At 44.3% G+C, this 19,729-nt stretch overlaps 1 protein-coding gene across 5 annotated transcripts in view; it reads left to right on the top strand.

Annotated features, from left to right (window-relative positions):
* Positions 1-19,729, top strand: part of SARDH (sarcosine dehydrogenase) — a 613,955-nt gene that overhangs the window by 126,183 nt on the left and 468,043 nt on the right. For all 5 annotated transcript variants that reach the window (XM_085612553.1, XM_085612590.1, XM_085612570.1 and 2 more), the window contains exons 7-8: positions 4,574-4,678; positions 14,691-14,820. In XM_085612553.1, coding sequence (XP_085468679.1) covers positions 4,574-4,678; positions 14,691-14,820 — 235 coding nt within the window. The remainder of the gene's footprint in view (positions 1-4,573; positions 4,679-14,690; positions 14,821-19,729) is intronic.

Below are 19,729 nucleotides of genomic sequence, written 5' to 3'. Positions count from 1 at the left end.
AGACCTGCAATATTCCATGAGATTAGACACAGCCCAGGTTCCCCTAGGCTATTGTCCGCAGACTTTATTGGAGTTGCCAGGTCAGGCCCAATAATTGGTGGGTTTAGCTCACAGGCTAAGTTACTAACAGTCTGAGTATCCGAAAGCATATTAGGTCGAGCATTGTGGTCGAAAGCGTCCACCACCTGATTATCCTTCTGCCTTGTCCCCCCGTTTTCCCCCATGACCAAATCTGTGGTAAATAGAATCCTTTCCTTTTTCTTGTCTAATGGTCAATCTAAACCCTCCAATCCCACCAGTGGGTCAAATCGGTTTCTTAATGGAATATTGTTATTTGGCATCCACCCTAGGTATTCCTCCCCCTGAAATCTCCTTCTTGATTGGTCATAGGGGGTTTGCCCAAAATTTTTGAAACTTGTTGGCCCCATGAGAGATCCATCACCCTGGTACCACAAACCAGGATAATTTTGAGGGGGTCGAGATATAGTATTAATCTGAGTCCATCCAGAGTAATTATTACCCTGCACTCTCGACCCAGGAAAGCGAAGGTTAAGGGGAACATGATGCAAATTGGGATAAAAATATTCAAGACCTATACATTGGATATCCCCCATTCTAGCAAACCTTGCTTTGTTACAGATTAAGTCCTTGACCCACCTGTCCCTAAAATTAATTAGGATACAGTCCCCCTCTAAATCCTTCTTGCTTGGACCAACCCAAGGGACCCTTCGTACGTTTAATATTTTTGTACCAGAGGCTGGGGGGAGTGGTCTATTGTTGTTGAGCCAGAATGTGACTTTATTTGATAGATCCTGATTTGATTCATGTTTATTTGGTGCGACCACCGGGACACCTGTCAGGATGGCCATAAAAGGTGCAGATTCGGGGGGTATATTCACACATATTGGTTTACTTGGAGGTGCCATTTCATCCAGAACTAATGGGCCACTCAGTGGAGTTTGTTTGACTTGAGATGAGGCTACTGGCTTAGATGTAATTGAGCTCGGTGCTGCTGCTATAGCCATGATCGATATTGACTGAGAGTCCCCATCGGCCACCAGTACAGGTCTAGTTGGGACTGATCGTACAGGGGTTCGCTGGGAATCAGCAGATGCAATAGGCTGGGGCGGATTACTTGGTTTTGGAATAAAGGTTTTGTGAGCCCCCTTCTTTATTTCAATACAATTCCCCTGGGCCTGTGGGAGTTTGCTATTGTTAGCCAAAATTTCCAGCGAATGTGTGTTAACTGATATTAAGTGCTCTAATTGGTCCAATTTTAGGTTAACAATTTGTGTTCTCTCAATAAGGGGCGACAAGAGACTTTTTACCAGCTTCTCAATATGTGTTAACAAAGCTTTATTGTTGTTGTTTTGGCAGCAATGAGTCAGATGACCGGGGTCTCCCATACGTGTTACCCTTCCCTTCAAGTGACCTCCCCCTCCTTTACGTTTACTAATTTTTGTGACTTCTGAAACAGAGGCCGAAACTTTAGGTTGTAAGGAAATGGGGCCCGACAGGGTCAAATTAGGGTGTTGGATCCCATCCCCAATATTGCTCAATACAGAACAATCTTCTATTGGACCGTTCACTACATCGCCCATAGATATTTCTTGATTATCTGGAGTAACTGCTAAATTTGGGCTGGCTTCCAAGTCGTTTATTATGCTCTTTTCAGGAGTGACCACAGATGCAAACCGACCCAGAGATGAACTCTTCCCCGTAACTAAGTCCAGAGACAAACGCTTTTCAGTAAGAGCAATTTCTTTATCTAATATCCCCGTGGCACGGGTGATAAAATCATCTAAGGTTCCAGTGGCTTTAACACTACTTGACTTTACTGTGACCCGCCTACCCTTTCTTAGTGATGAGGACATCATAAGACTAAAAATAAGGAATAATGTGTACAATCTAAAATATAAATTAGATAAAAGTTTAAAACTTCAATTACACACTATAACTACATTCAATATCTCATCACATTGGTAACTAAAACATACTATGAGTCCTCGAATCCCGAATATAAGAGAAAGGGCCCGGCCCGTCCCTGTACGTCCTTGGACGGCCTTAGACGGCCCGCCCTTTGCCCGGGCTTAGCCCCGGGCGCTCCCGCGCGCTCCCGCGCAGCGGGAACAGTATCCCGCAATAAACTGTAGTGTGGGCGGGGCAGGCAGGGAGAGCGACCCAGGTGTTGCGGGTCTGGACCTCACGCAGGGACTCCTGGTACACTGAGTCCCTGCGGGTCAGCTCGCAGCCCTGTGGTCCCGTTTACCGCTGTTTGGTGGTGAGAGGCACAGGAGGCAGGCAAGCCCAGCAGCAGTCAGAAGAGCCCAGCAGGAGTCCGGAAGGCAAAGGCAGCGAAGCGGGACCCGCGAAGCGGGTCCGGCGAGGAGTAACGGTAAAGAAGTGAGTCCAGGAGCTCTCCGCTCGTAATGTTTAAAACAGATAGTGATCCCAACGAGTTCCTCCGGGATGTCTGCACTTAACAACTGTAGCGTGGGCGGGGCAGGCAGGGAGAGCGACCCAGGTGTTGCGGGTCTGGACCTCACGCAGGGACTCCTGGTACACTGAGTCCCTGCGGGTCAGCTCGCAGCCCTGTGGTCCCGTTTACCGCTGTTTGGTGGTGAGAGGCACAGGAGGCAGGCAAGCCCAGCAGCAGTCAGAAGAGCCCAGCAGGAGTCCGGAAGGCAAAGGCAGCGAAGCGGGACCCGCGAAGCGGGTCCGGCGAGGAGTAACGGTAAAGAAGTGAGTCCAGGAGCTCTCCGCTCGTAATGTTTAAAACAGATAGTGATCCCAACGAGTTCCTCCGGGATGTCTGCACTTAACAACTGTAGCGTGGGCGGGGCAGGCAGGGAGAGCGACCCAGGTGTTGCGGGTCTGGCTCTTATTAAAAGTCTTTCTAATGTTTTTAGTTCTATATCAATTGACCTAGTGGCTGATATCTGTATCAATTGTGATTGCCTAGGAATATACTCTTCACTGTGTTTGTTGCCCTGTCCTAGGAATTGACCTAAATATTTTACAGGGGGTCCTTGTTATTTCCAAAAGAACGCCCCGGATGTGCCTGTATTCAGGGGCGGCTTTAGTTCTTGTGGCGTCTGGTGCGACAATCATTTTTGGCGCCCCAGACCCCATGACTGCCACCTCTGATTCTCTCACTACCACTGGTCATAAGTGCCCCTCATCTCTCCAATCATGAGTTATTGCTAAACATTGCGCCCCCTCCCTGAGGTCAGCGCCCCCTCCCCAGGTCAGTGCCCTGTGCGGCCGCACCTGTCGCACTGCCCTAAAGCCGGCCCTGCCTGTATTTCCAGCATGCGCGTCTTTACCCAGAGTGCATAAATCACCGATTCCCAATCTTACCTCCGCTACACAAAAATAATGGAAAACAAGCGTTCCTGAAGAAGGTGGATTCTAGTTAATCAGAGCCACTGAAACGTACGTGGGCCTGTTGAACCCCCAGCTGGCAGCATGACCATGGAAATGTGTGAAAGGCTCTCACCATGGGGTTTTTAGCATGCCAATGAAAGCTGGACTAGCTATGTGTTCGATGAGTGTGTTAGGAATGCTAGGATGAGATGGAGTGTGACGTGTGATATGACGCAATGAAGGTTGGTTCACAATACGGGGACATGTACAAATATGTTTATTTTGGCTACAGGTAAGATTTATATGATGTCAAATTGACTTATGAATTGCACTGTATATATAAACACCAGAGCTTTTTCCATGTTTTAAAAAAAGTACAAGAATATATTATCCTAAAAAAAAAAATCTATGTCTCAACCAAAGAAAAGAAATTGCAATAAATAAAGCCATAAATAAATGTATCTTTGTTGTATTTAATGATTGTTTCAGCAAGGAAAAGCCCATCGAGCTATGTTAGTCAAATATGAATTGATGTAGGTCGTGTGATATATATTTCTGTTTCCCCCTTTCTCCCAGACCTCAAAAATAACCTTAGGTTGTACCTTTCACTATTGAAATATGGCTGAAAGCTGTGCCTTTCTTCTATTTCCGCAATAAACAACAAAGTGATGGAAGGGAATGCTTAAATGAATCTGTGCCACTTGGGAGTGCTTGTGACCACACTCTAGTCTATAGTACTCAGCCACTGTTCCACTGCAGAGACCAGCCATACACAAATAAGTCTTCGCCCTCATGGTGGGACCGTAAAGCCTGCACTGCAAGGCTAGGAGTTGGACCCCTCTAGATGGAAGAAGTAGGTGCCTCTGACGAGGGTCGTCATATTTGGGCTCATCAGAGGGTGTCCCGCGAGTTATGAAGAGTGCGCATGGGGCCCATGTCTGGGAATACCACTTTCTGGATAACAGTACTTCCAAGTGGAAAAAAATGCACTAGTTACAATGTTGTGGTGTTGCGTCGGAGCATGTTGTGGTCGATTGTGAAGCTGCACCAAATGTATGCATACAGTTCTGCACGGACTATGGTGACTATTGTGGTATGTGCCGGCATTTGACTGAGTGCCGGGGGAGGCGGGGCAGTGAAGCCCGCTCTCCTCAGATGGAAGCCGCCCCGCGTGCTGTCTCCTAACGAGTTCCCTCTTTATTTTTAGAATATGCCGAATGTTCGAGACCACGACGCCTCGGTCTATCTCCGTCTCCAGGGCGACGCTCTCTCCGTGGGTGGCTACGAGTCCAATCCCATATTCTGGGAAGAGGTGAGCGGGGCGCCCTTGCTTTCTTTCCTACAGAAATAGACGCCAATGTTTCCAGGCGAAGGGGTTTGGACAAAGCGGAACAAAAAGAAAGACACCGCTGGCCCCGTTCACGGCGCTCTTCCTGAACAGAGAGAAAATCAATATTTTACAAGCCGAATAAAAACCGAGAAGAGGAGCAAAAAACAGTCATAAAATGGATAAATACAGAGGGAAATTGGTAACAAATAAATACTATGAAAACCGGGGCCACAGCCATAACTGAATGTCTGCCCTCCTAAAATGCTTTTCCTCCCTCTAGCTCCCATGTGCTCCTTGAGACTGAGGACTTCCTGGGAATGACTGGCGCTGCCTGCTCCCATTTTGCAGGTTCTCCAATGGATGAATGGATGAATGGTTGAATGCTCCCACAGTGGTGGAGATTATGGAAGCTGTCAGTTTATGGGAAAGGCGGGTGGTAGGCATGTGATGGAGGGAGCCAAGAGTTGTACAGTGTTGGGCCTAACCTGTAACCGTAAACGAGAACATGGGGCGCCCCCTAGGTTACCTGGTTCTCAGGCGCCCTTTACCTCCCCCCCTCCTTGTGACAACTGCTTAGTATTAAATGAATAGCGTTGATTGAAAACTCGGATGAGTTGGTTGAAAACTCAGATGTGCTGCAGGACTGAAAAGAGGAAGGATAACAGGCAAACTTTCTCAACTTATAAAATTAGAATATTTATTAAATGATCAGTAGTGAGTTTGGTTACCATGTAAATATCGAAGAACTGAGGTCACAAGCAGAAACATCTGCATAGAAACTACTGTCCCTACGTGATGCCCATTAAACTCCCACACATATTGGTTTCAATAGTCTCCCACTATTGACCGCTGTAACTGACGTAAAAGATGTGGACCAATGAGGAGATTGAACCCCATCTGTCAAATTTTCTGCGAGGAAAGTTGCAAATAAGTCAAGTATACTTTTGTTGTTGTGCAAGCAAATATGACCATAAATTAAAAAGGAGTGAATCTTGACGGAGAAAACCAAAGCCATAAAGCAGATTTAAGATCTGGTGTGGGTGATGGAAAGTTTGGTCCTCCCAAGCACTATGTCATGAAAATATTAAAAAATGGATTCTTTATGTGCCTGAAGGCGAGTTGAAGACCCATACTAAGGTTTGCTGTATAAATTTGGATTTTCAAATTATTGTGGAGTGTTTTGTAAATCTTTTTTTGAGGGAATTTAGAATAGGAGGTTTGGAGAGGAGAGGTGCAGGCACTGAGTAGTACTCTGATGTTTCGACAGCCTGATCGACAGCGCAGTTGACATATGAGTGACACAGTAGGATACTAGTTAGGAAAGCCAAGGTGGGAGATGAAAACAAGACGTTAGCTGTCCGCATGCAGTCTTTGCTACCGTTTTCTTCCAGAACAACCCATATCTCCTTTGAGAATATGAGGGTACGGAGGGCGACCATGACGTTTGGAGTGTATTGGCAGCTGATTCGCTGAGCATCTTCATGGGTGTGCCTGTATGTGCTTAGAAGAAAGAATGTTGGAGTGAGTCTCAGTCATTTGTTTGAGGCTGTTGCTGTCTGAGGATGGCACTGAGGGGTGTGCCAGTTGGGCAGCCTTTGGTGCTGGGCTCCAACTTGGCCTCTCCAGTAAGGATGCAGCAGGGATTGGATAATTCCAATGAGAGGTCCTGAGTGTTTCAAAGGCAAGAGACCCTCCAGGGTCCAAGAGCTGGACAAGCCACCACCAGACTCTTCCAGATCACCTGTGTCTCTACCGCCCATCCAGTCTTGAATCTGTCCAGGCAATGATTGCTACTGCTGCAGGCAGGTAAGATGTCCGGGGGAACGCAGCTCCACCTTCATCCCTGCAGGTTTGATTGCAACCAGGGCCACCAACACATGGCTCAGGGGTGAGAAAGTAAAGTGAGATCCTCAACCATTGCCAGGACCTTACGCCTACCCAGCAGACATCTGAATGTAGGAGTATATTCTTCACTTTCCGGCATCAGAGCTTTCCTATTTAATCGAGACCTGAGGATAGAGTCGTGTTGATCCATCACTCTGGCTTCGAGGCCATAGTGTTCCTCACTGCTTTCTGACTTTGTCCCACGCGAGTGAGCTGAATAGAGAACTCCTCTGATTTCAGTGTGGAGGGAACAAGAGTCCATGTCCAGGTGGGTGATTGGAATCTTGATGAGATCATAACTTATTTTACGAATGAGTGCGGGGTCTTGAGGTTACAAGTGTATGTGAGGACATAGTGAAATCCCCAGGTGTTATGTCTATGTTGCTTGCCATGAACGTCTCAGCATTCCTTTTTTATGTATTTTTTATCAATTCCTTCTACAACCGGTAAGATGATACTTGAGGGTCTTCTCTTGGTCATGGATGTCGAATAAGAAACACAATGGCTATCGCACACAGCCCCCCTGGACAAATTTCCGGCTCCTTGATCAGTTAACCTATGGGAAGGAGCTATGTTCCACTTTTACATTAGGGTTAGAGGTTAGGACCAATCCTGGGAAACCCCAGACTTCCTTCATCACACATGAACCATTTGCCTTGATCTTGAGTAACCAGTGTCTTTGATTGTTATATCTAAAACATGTCACTAGAAGTTACCATCAATGATTGGGCAAGAGAATAGTTGCTATATGGCATTCATATTTACCGCCATGTTTGGCTGAAATAGTGTTCGGCTTGCAGTGCCTGATTTAGTTTAATCGTGTTACAGCAAACAAATGATGGACGGAATGCTGACAATGCAAACATTCTCCCCCAGTCAAAAGATCTGGGTTAAATCCATCATTCTTTTGCCCAGTACGCCACCCCAGTTTGGACCCAGCCATATGCAAATCAGTCTTGACCCTGTGCCTCATGGGAACAGTCCAGACCGAACTGCCAGGCCAGGTCCTCCCTGGACCGGAAACAAGCATCCTGGGACCGGTTTCAGGGTATGTCAACCCTTCTTTAGCCAGGCTAGCTTGAATCCAGTGTCACAGTGAGCAAGGGACCCACGTCTGCATTCTGTCCATCAACAGTTGTTTTTGCATTTGTCACCCCAAGTGGGAAGGGTATGCCCAGACGTGGGTCCCGTGCTTTCCATGCCACTGGAATCAAGCTATCCTGGCTGAAGAGGGGTGAAACCCCCAAACCGGTCCTAGGATGCTTGTTTCCAGTCCAGGGAGGACCTGGCTTGGCAGTTCGGGCTGGACTGTTCCCATGAGGCACAGGGTCAAGACTGATTTGCATATGACTGGGTTCAATCTGGAACGGCATGGTGACCAAAAAAACGATGGATTTAGGCCCAGATCTCTGTACTGGGGTGAATGTATGACATTGTTCTGCATTCTGTCCATCAACTGTTGTTTTTGATTTAGTTTAATCAGCAGCTCCTTCTTTGATATGAATGATGTCAACTGTCTGCCCCAGCAGCCAATTATGTCCCTTGATCTATCATATGCCCTATAATTCCACAATTCATTTATTTTGCAGGCCCATCATGACATCCTTCTAATTTTTCCTGTAACTAAATTGAAACTAAAGCAGCTTTAACCCCTTCCATGCTCATGACGGAACGGTTCCGTCATGAGCCACGGTTGAGCTGTGCTCATGACGGAACCGTTCCGTCATGAGCCCGCCCGCGCTCGAACCCTTCAGCACCGCGGCGGAATTCGCCCAGCGCTGAAGGGGTTAAAGCCAGCATCTCTTGTCAGGTGGAAACAAATTGAAGACTTTTCTCTTTAAACAATATGAAACTTTGGGTAGAAGGAGGTAGGGTTGAAAGATGGAAGAGAAGACGAGGTGGTATTTTAAACCTTAAAAACAGATCGTTTCGAGTTATTTTTTTATTTTTATTTTTTGAAAAGTACCTTCAGGTAATTGAGTTCCCCCTCGTGTGGTCCATGGTCTTTAATTTCCTGGAAAGTGTGGAATGTACATGGGAGAGTTATTGATGACACAAATCCGTGAAGGATGGCACACTGTTTGAAGTGAAATAAAAAAAATGCTTTAAGAGAGTTGGCCTCTCAGGTTTCTCCCAATATAGACAACGTGTAGGAGAAAAAAAAAACAGTTCACCAACTGCCCCCAATAATATATGATGATGTAACGGCCTTGTTACCTTATTCTAGTCACCTCCATGCAATAGTGGATAAGTGGACAAAAGCTGGCTGTTGTCCGAATTCACAAGGCTAAGTCTGAATTCTCATTGTGATGGCTTTCAGGCACTTAAGTTTTGAGGTTTAAAGGGTGACGAGTTCACCCAGTGAAGCTCATGTCCATGTTACAAGTGACCACAATGGCTGGTAAACAGCCAGTCTCTATCTGATCCAAAGCTGGAGGTGTGATTGGTTGTGAGAGACTTAGCCCCTGAAACCTACCATGTTTGGCAGAATTTCTTTATTACTGGAAACCTGGTATGGCAGCACGACAAAGTGGCGCAGTGACCACGGGTACCACAAAGTGCCCATCCCAATCCTAGGACATGGGATATGGAGCTCCTTTCTTAGGTCTTAGTAATTGTTGATACAGGTGAGCAGGAAACCACCGTGATCATCTTTCCTCCTAGTGGTGGTCTTACAAGATAAAGTCTGGAATTGGAGTAAGCATTAAGCATCTTTACTTAATTTTTTTTGATGATGTTGATTCTCCAATCATGTGTGAGCTAAGCCTTCTGGATGAGCCTTGGCATGTGCCTTTCCTTTGACATCTTAACCCTCGGATCTACAATATGACCTGTCTTCCAGAGTCCTCACTTTGCTACTTATGATTCGGTCCCTTCTTCAATGAGTTGAATGGTGCTCGGCGATCAAATGTGCTGCAAGTAGCAGATACATTAAGTAGAATCAAGGCCACCAACTGGTCTTCTTTCATTACAGGCCGAAAGACCTTTGAGGATGTTTATTAAATTACACATGAGAAAATCTGTGCCCCTCATGAAGGTCCAAAGCCTTGTTATCCACCAGGGCACATGTTGGCTTCCATGTGCCCCTGGAGATGCAGTATGGCCTGTCCTTCTAGGTCCTTACTTTATTTGGATAAGGCACGTTTGAGTTTGTCTCTGGACAGAACCATGGGGTCCTCAGAAAACAAGTTTTGCGCTGGGTGATCCTTGCTTCTTTCAACTGGTGATGGACGGAGCCCAGCAGGAAAGATGCACCAATGAAGTCAATCGCATCAGGGGCCAGTGAAGAGAGGAAATCCTTGAACAAGCATGTGGAACATGGGTGTGCTAGGCTGCCTGAGGTCTGGACTTCTGCAACCCCATTCAATAATTGGACCAGGTCTATTGGCTTGAAGGTATTTAGCCAAAGAGTAGAAGTGGGATGGCTGCCTTTACTTGGTGGCTGCATCTCTGATTCAATTACAGTATTTGATTCAATGTAGGACTGGAGGTCTGTTGTGATACGTAGATCATTCTGAATCCCTAGAACAGAAATTTCATGGAATATCTTGAATAGTTTGTTTGCTGGCATTAGGCCTGCACAGATATGATCACTGTAGCAGGTCGTAACCCCTCATCAGGATGTTGAATATATTTGTCCTGCACTCCATTTGTTAGTTTGCAGTTGCGTAACCTCAATTCAGTTTGCCTGTAATAATAGGGCCAAAAAAACCTGCAAAATACTGTCCACTGCACAAGGTCCAGGAATGCCTTCCCATTACTGCATGTTGTGTGATGGCCAGTGAAAACTGCACTTTGTAACTGCACTCCAAAGAGCAACCAGGTCTGCAGAATACATTCAGGCATGCACTTGGGTTAAGGAGCAGAGAAATATGGACTCTATAGGTAGCCACGCAAATATGCATAAGGTCCAATAAACTGTACTGGCAGCCATATTCCTGCATAGTGTCCAGTGCAACTTGTTGCACACGGCCTGTGACCCCTTCAGTGCTGTCTGGCAACCCTTTGCACAGGGCTCAGCAAGTAATGTATAGACCTGGCTGTAACAGATCTGTACAACATACAGTGAGGCCTGCACAGAATATGTCCATAATGCATAGATGCGAGCATCCTGTTAGAGAAGGTCTTCTCAGTTCTGCCTGCTATGCAACGGCACAAGGTCCTGTGAAGCCTGCATTGTACAGCCTGCGGCCTTTACTCTACTCTCTGTCATCCACATGAGTAGGGCCAAGCACAGCCTGCATGCCAAGAATAGGTGCACTGATGTCTGCACAGAATTAGTTGCAATGCATATGTAGAGCACCATGGCTCAGTAAACCTGCTCTCTAGTGCTCCCTTGGTATCATAAACCAGACATGTACATTTATGATACACCACTGCTCTTTATTTTAATTGACCAACCATGTAGGTTGAAAAGGTCATTTAATGCCTGGTAGGGCTGTGAAATATTGGGAAATCCCAATCCCTCTCCTATGAGGCTGCAATCACTCTGTATTTAGTGATTCTCTGGTGTTCTCGAAGACCTACTGTAGTTGCTTGAGTAAAGAGGTCTGGAGCAGGAGGGGGTAGTCTGAACTAAAAGGACTTGGGCCTTTATTGGCATTTGAATTGTCTCTCTGAAGCCCGGTCACAGCTTCCTCCACATATGTCATGATAGTAGTTCTGTCCATTTAGACTAGAGGTTGCCACAATGTGTCCAGTGAGTGTGATTGATCGGCAGATATTCAATGTGACATGGAGCCCAGTTGAAAGGGAATTCAGCCTCCAAGTAGTATTGCCGTTCCAGGGTATTGGAAAAGTTAAACATTGGAGTTTTTGTGAATTCCCTTTATATCCTATAGTCCTCGGATAGGCTTTTAGTTCTTGCATTAGCTGTGGGATGTACTTGGATGGCTCTCTGAGCATGATCAAAACTTCGTCCACGTACATCTTTAGTATGCCACTTTGCCTATTTTGACCCCTTTAATCTCTGCATTGATGCATGTTTTATCTCCCAGTGTTTTGACTCTTCGAGAAAAGGGGGGAACAAGGGGCTATCCTTCCCTATAACTTATCTAATCTGGAAGGAAGGGGAGAAGCGGACAGCATTTTATTCTCATTGCCAAGGGGTTTCTATAGCTGCAAAGCACCCAGTCTTTAAATCTAGGTCCATAGCTAAATACGGCCGAAGTGGCCCTTGGGAATTTCCAGGTGACCCTGTCAAACGTTGTATCTACATCCAAAGGCAGCAGGTTCCCACCCTTCTAAGGCCTATGGTTGTTATGTATGATGTGCATCACTGTTTTTTGTCTTGTCTCAGCGGTTACTTCACCACTGTGAAGCCAGGATGGTCTAGGTTTATCAATCCCAGCATGTCTGTACCTAGTCTGGCTATTAATAAGCTTGTGAATGTCTTAACTTCCACATTCACCAGTGAAATGGAGTGGTATGATTAAGGGCAGGGGTCTCCAACCTTTTCTGTGGTGAGAGCTGCTTCTGATCAGTGAAAATCATTGTGAGCTACTGAAGGCCAAGCCACTCGCGCAGTTTTACCAGAAAATCCCACGCCGAGCTTCATTGACTTGGTCTAATGTCCATAGAGCCAGATACTATGGTTTGAACAAAATACTTCAACTAGGGATTCTATGACAGGGCTGCCATGTGTGTCAGTGAGAGCGTGGTCTTTAAGGATATATGAACATGTGTTCATATGAATGGGATATATGTGTATGGGTGAATCCCTGTGTTGTATGGACTTGTGGCACATGGCACACCTTTCACCATAAGAGACACCGTCACACTATAACGCAAACATACAACCATTTTTTTAAATGGGAGAATTTTAAAGTACGAAAAAATTGAAAAGTTTTCGCCCCTTTAAACGTCTCCCACTATAGATTAAGATGTGATTGGCTTAATTGAAAGTGGAGAAAAGAATTGGGCGAATTATCAAAGAAATATTTTTCTTCAATTTGAATTTCTCCCATTCCAAAAATGGACCATATTTTTCAGTTATAAATATGGCACAGTGCCTACTGGCCACTAGGAACAGGATACCTGCCATTTGTAAATGCCACACTTTAATCATTAGGCTAAACCTTCATTTTAATTTCCTCCCATCCAATATTGAGTTGACAAGGACTTTTATTTCATATTTAAATACCTCAGTGCTTCAGTTCTTCACCTCTGTGCCCTGGGTCTTAAATCTGACTCCAGCATTGCTCATTATCAGGCCCTGCTATCTGCAGCCTGCAGATAATAATGTACAATAAACACAGCCTGCCCTAAACTTCAAAAGGAAACTGTGACCCTGTGCTTATTGAAAAATTAACTCAAGGCTGTGATCTACTGGTAGCTCATAATTGAGTCATGTGTTGTTTCCAATGTGGTGAGTCCTCGACCGTTGTGGAGTATTACATCAATTACCCTAGTGATGTTTCATTTAGAGTGTTGAGCAGTTGTTTGTATGTGATCACTCTCTGTAACTTGACATTAATAGAGTGTGGCTCACTTTTGTGATGGGTCTGATAGATGTTAGTGTAGGTGAGTACATACGTAGAGTGTGGTCTCTGGTGGCAATCAGCGAATAATTAGGCGTGTAAGCATGTGATTCCTTGAGGGACATAACTTTTTAACCTACCTCCCTTTCTCCATTCTTGCAGATTATGTTGTGAAGAAGTGGAAGGAGTTTATTTGAAAACACTTGAGAGTTATTGAATGATATTTCAATTAGGCCAATTCTTGTGTTTTAAGATTTGTTATGTATTTCAAGGAATTGTTTTGAAGCTGATCAATCAAATGTAGATGTCAGTTGAGACACTAGCCTTCTAAAGTACTTACCATGCAGAAGACTCGTACTGGGCCGGAATTGGTTTGCTGGAGATGCTAGGCTGAAATGTTATCCAGGTGGAGCTTACAACATGTGGATTTGGTTCCATCTCAAATTTTTTAGCATATTTTGTTGCAGAGCGATGGCCTTTCGGAAGTGTCTTGCATCTGTGCTCATATTTAATTTTAAAAAGTCCCATCTTGCCTTTATCAGTTTTCTTTCTTTCTGTCTTTCTCTCTTTCACTCTCTTCATATCCAATCACTCCGCTATATTTTTGTGGCGATCACCCAGTTGTTTTCCCTTCCTTTTTTCCTCTTTTTCTTAGTTTCTTCACATCCTCTTTGTACCAATTTTCCCTTTGTTCCTACTACACAAACCAAGGCTATGTTACCAGCACTTAATCCAAAAGGAACTGCATTGTAACTCGGAAGTTGTCCATCGCGAACACGAGGATATGATAGATGGAGCGCTGAAACTTTTCAGACACTCACCGCCAGTCACGGATCTGGGTTGAATCAATCATCGTTCTTTAGCTCACTTCCTCATCCCAGTTCGGACTAGCCATATGCAAACCAGTCTTGACCTTGTTCCTCATGGGAACAGTCCAGCCCGAACTGCCAAGCCCGGCCTTCCCTGGACCAGAAACAAGCATCCTGGTACCGGTTTTGGGGTAAAAACCCCTCAAGAGCCAGGTTAGCTTGAATCCAATGGCAAAGTGAGCAAGGGACCCACATCTGGGCATACCCTGCCAACTTAGGGCGAACATAGCAAACACAAGCCGTTGCCTTTGTCCTCTGTGATACTGATCATAAAAATAATACAAAACAACATTTTTCTGGCTAAATCCAATGCCTATGTACTTTATCGGTTTGTTTGTCACAATACCAGAAATTTGCTCAATCATTAACATATTTGGGTCTTTTTTTATTAGGTTCTGGCTCATTCAGAGACCACAGAAGCATGTTCTTTGGTATCCATATTACAACCAGTTCTTAAGGTTGATCCCTGAAGGTATGTGTGTTTAAACAGGAGGATGGACGGTAGAGTCAAAATAATAAAACCCTTTTTTTTTAGTGGCTAGAAACTCGCAAGGCTTTAAATAAACACCCATTTTGGGTGTCTGAAGACCAGGGTAGTCTTTTTGGATCAATCTCCTATCTTCAGGTGTTTCATACGTGATCTTGTTTCCTGAAAGAATTATGACTCTGGTCAAATAAAACAAATATGCTTTGAACTGGCCTCTCGCACTCTGGTTCCCAATGTCTTCACCCAGTCACCTGTATCTTCTGGTTCTTTTGCAGGTTTCGGATAAGTTTGCATTTGGCCTGTTCGACCTTGACTGGGATGTCTTTATCCAACACATTGAAGGTGCTATAAATAGGGTCCCTGTCCTGGAGAAAACTGGGATTAAATCAACCGTGTGCGGACCAGGTAAGGAAAACCTTTCTTTAGAGGAGTGGAGTTATTCTTGCCATGATTTAAGTGGGATGGATTTATTTTAGAATTGATTTACGTTTATATCGGAAAGGACCAAAAACTCCATCCTGTGGTGAATCACATCTCTATATTGGATAGGTATGGCGTTGGTCTATGACCCTTCAACAACAGATTTTTAAACCACATTATTTGGTTTACGCCGGTCTTGATTCCACCCTGCAGCAAGTAACAAGTCACTGTAATTACTGAGTGTACTTTTGCCTCTTAATAATGTCATCCTTTTCATGGTTACTTGAAGGACCTACATATTTTTCCCTCCACTTAGATCACATTTTCTCTGTTATTCCTCATATTCTACACCACTTAACACTTGCATAATATTGGCAGTTGATGTTAAGAAATGTATATGTTGCCTGCTGTCCACCTACCACAATATGATGTTTACTTTAATGAAGTCATTTTCTTCTGCAATGCTCAAGTGCGCAGGGCTGCCACATTTTTCAGGCCAACCATCAAATATGTAAATTATTTTTAGAATCCATGTTTTTAAATGTTTCTTAATTGGATATAGTAACTATTTGACAATGACAAAGCCCTCCTAGGCATGGATTGGACACGCTTGCTGTATGTTCATTTTTCAATCAAACAGGATTGGTAAAGTGCCGCCTGGGTATCTGGTGTGCTCAAGGCCAAGCTGCATGGGAGGAATCAGTTGAACAGCTGGTCTTGAGTTCCCCTCTAAATTCCTGAAGAGTAGGTGAGGGCCGTAGGTGGAGGCTGTTTCAGGATTTCGCATGGAGGTAGGAGAAGGCTCGTCCTCCACTGTTGCTTCGGTGGATGCAGGGGTGTGGGAGAGGGAGGTGGAGTGCAGGTGGCTGGAGGGTTGGTGTAAGCTCGGGTAGTTGTTGATGTATGCTGGCCCTTGATTGTGCAGGGCTCTGTAGGCATCGCCTCATATTACCATGGGCCATAATTACCATTTGTGATGATGGGACTATATCTCTGGCGTCTATGTCCCATCGGGTGGCAGAACATTTGCTGCTCCATAACTTTACGTGGACCTTCCCTCCGCCCTTCACTGTAATTTAATAATGCCACAATCAGACCTCTTGTGTGACAAAATGACATTTGCATATGCAAACTATCACAGAGAGCTCAAATGTTTGGAGAAAATGTAGAATAGCTAGGGGTGAGAGAGTTCTTCTGCAGCTTACAAATCCTGTTGACCTCAATGCCTACGATTTGCAGCATCTTTCTATGTGGACTCCTCAGAATGGATACAGGGAGGTCCCATTAATTAAAATAGGAGCACACTCTGATTTACCAAAACAGAATGGAAGGAGATGTGTGTGGATGGTATCTAGAGCCTGTAAGAGAAATCACAGTGATGCCTACATCATGTACAGGTCTGGGCACCAGCTGTCTGCCAAGTTTAGATATATTAACACGATGTGTGTTTTTGAAGGGCATACTTATCCACGGTGAAAGCTTGGGCCTGAACAACATAAATTTGTCACCCAAATCACTGGTACTTATTTTATCATTCTACTGGGATTCAAATCTATTCCCACCAGATCTAACACAGATTCCTAACGTTGATGCATTTGTTGACCGGGTCAGACTTGCGCCAGCTTACTTCTGGAGTACGTATATCTTTGGAACTCTCTACCTCTGGTACTTAAGACTTTTCTCCAAACCTTTCTATGGCTTGGAGAAGTTGACAAGAATCTGGATTCTCCTCATTTCCAGACCTTTGTCCCAAATGCTACTTGCTCTGTTTCCATGGTGAGGAGATCCTGTCCCATGTGCTCACAGAAGTAATGGCCTTGTACATAAAGGATCCAACAGGTCTATTCACTGTAATTAATATGGACCACATATTAGTAAAGTTACCCACTTCTTCGAATGGTTCCTGGAGGTGGTGGTAACTTTCTTTCACTTGTGCTCTCTCACACCACGCACACGCTACCACACTGAACCCACACTCACCCCTAGCCACCGTACTGCACTCTTTCCCTCTTACTGGAGTAAGGTGCTTAGCTATGTACATGCATTAGGAATCTCAGTGTGTGAACCTGATCTTAAACAACTGACTATTGCTAGAGTGGCAAGTTTGCCATTGACATACCTGTGTTTACGTGTGGTTGGCCACTGATCAGTTTATATGCTGTCTTTTCTTTATCTTCACATCCTTCCCATAGGCCTCCACTCTGCTACGGTACATCGCGCTGGATCGCGTTCCCCTAACGTCTGCCTTCACATTCAGTGGCTCTGATACAACTGGAGTGGTTGTAGACCAATCTCAAAACTGTTGTGTCTAAATGTTTTCAAACTCTGTATCAAGTCAGTCTAGAGAGCTTGCGTAAATTTAGGGCAGTGGTTTCCAGTGCTCGGCAACTGCACTTAATTGTCAATACCGGCACTTAAGACAGTCAGCCACATGTTGGTTATGTCTGTCTAATTTAGAGATGAGCACAACAACCGTTGTTTATTAATTCTATCAACATTTCATCATCACTTTATTATTAGCATATTTATGCCATGAAATACTAAGTAAATAACATCAAAACAATAGTAAACCATTCAATTATGTAAAATACATCAAATTGAACATGCTAAAAACAGGACCGATTGAGTGGAGCTACAGTCGATTAATGTTTGTGGTAGGAGATCTCTGTGCACTTCTTATGAGTCAAAAAATGACTTCTACCTGCAACCCAACCACTCTTAGAGGTTTGGAGCCTGGAATAATCTGAATTGTCGCACTTGTAGGAGTGTGAGGGTCATTATTTGTCATTGGCAGCGCTGGCAGGAGCAATGAATGCTGCACGGTGCAGTGAGCTCCTGAGGAGTTTCCAGGCACTTACATTTTGACAAATGAATCCCTCCAAACAGGGAGTTTTTTTCCATTGAAGAAAATAAGATTTAAGGCCATGTCCTGTTTTTTTCCAATGAGTTCATAAGAAAGTACTGAAATGCCTTCAGGGTAACAAATAGAACAGCAGCGAGGAAGCCTAGTAGGTCACGCAGTTGTTTGTTTGCGCTCCAGCTACACATAAAGATAAAATAGTATCAGTGGCAGAACTACAAAGACTACCTGGCCACATGCACTTTCAGGACTGGGCCTGGTCTTTTAACTGTGCTTATAGAAACTGTGATGGGGAAGAAAAACACTGCACAGGAAACGGAAAAACCAGGATGTTCGAGGAGCGTATTGAAAACAGGGGAGCCGCCTCTTTGTTGGATTTACCCCTTGGTTCCTCAACAGTCTCTGAAGTGGCCAAAGAAAAGTACGGGGAACCCTACCAACTTGGGGGCTTCTTAAAGCTAGAGAGTGGTGGAATCCCTGCCTGGTTTCTTACTGTAAATGCCCTGCCCACGTCTTAATTACCCCTAAAAACCCAACCCTTTCACTGATTTTATGGGGATGGCTTCAGTGTTTGGGCCCACGGCTAGTCAGAACCCAGGGAACCCAAGCACCCCTTTTTGAATACTAGAGATGCTGGGGAACCCAGGGAGGTGTGGCATGCTTGGATCCAAGCAAGTCTTCTTACCCTCTGCACACCTCTAAACAAGGCATAAACTCCACTTTCCTTCGTTTCGAACGTATGACTGGGGTATTTTTACTCCATTTGGGTGGTACGCAGGAACAATTTTGGCCAATTCTCGTACCATGCAATGATCCTCCCACGCATTTGGAATAACTTTTTATTGCAAGAAGCTAAGGAATGCTGCATTCTAAAAGAGTTGCCACAGGCCAATGTTTCAGATGTTTTTGTTGCATACATATGAGGTAATTCTTTTTTTTTTTTTATCAAAGTTTGATATTTGCAGGACATTCTGGATAAGAAAACATGGTTTGTTCCAAGCCGAGTAAAAGAACAAATCTTCCTTTGGTCCTCAATAAACAGCATTCGAACTCCATGCACTCCAGTCAACGACAATCTTCCTTTGTGGGAAGTAACTAGAGCCCAATACAGTAAATCAAGAAGAATGTTTAGATCATTAAAAATGCACAAATCTTAATAAAAACTTGATTAAAAACACATGAAGGAGGTAAATGCCTCCTACCCTCAGACACTAAAAAGAAAAATGTTTCTGAAAAGCAATTGTTTTACACACATATCATTTCATAAACATGTTATTTCAACATCATATAAGGAGAGACTACAAAAATATTCCTCACTGTTCACTACGACACGGGTAAGAAAGAAAGAAGAGAGAAAAAAAACAGACAGTAATCTTTGTCATTAAATCACTGCATTTTAAAACTTTTTTCACAGGCCAATGTTTCAGATATTTTGTTGCATAAACGTGAGGAAATGCTATTTAAAAAAAAAAATCAAAGTTTGATATCTGCAGGACATTCTGGATAAGAAAACATGGTTTGTTCCAAGCCAGCCATAGGACCCCCACTTTCCTGATCTCTTGTTTTAAACATTTTAAGGTCATATCGCATCATGTTCTGCAGGAGGTGGGGGCATTATTTTGCATTAGGACACTGTTCCAAACCCCACACATGGCATCCGCATTCACGCCCACCACCACAGCTGCATCCTTACTCACCCACCTCTCCATGTCATAAGAGATTCCCACCATGTACATCCAGACCTTATCCTCCTCCAAGACTCTGCCTTCCACAACACTTGCTAATCTCCACGTAAAACACAGTATCTTTTATTAAGAGTATGGAAGGGTGTCCTAATCATTTAAGGGTACAATTTCACAGCATTTTGGGCGCTTTAAATCAATAGCTTCTGTCACATCTAGGCTTCATTTGTTTTTTTGTGAATCAGTATAGTTTCTTTACTTTATGGTTCGCCTACTCTTCTTGAAGTTAAAGTATTTACGTTTCCAGAGCCATTTAAATTATGTTTTTCAAGTATACGTTTGTGTTTATTTC

This window comes from Triturus cristatus, chromosome 1_2 (genome assembly GCF_964204655.1).
Source record: "Triturus cristatus chromosome 1_2, aTriCri1.1, whole genome shotgun sequence".
NCBI lineage: Eukaryota > Metazoa > Chordata > Amphibia > Caudata > Salamandridae > Triturus > Triturus cristatus.
This window is presented reverse-complemented; position numbering and strand designations above follow the sequence as displayed.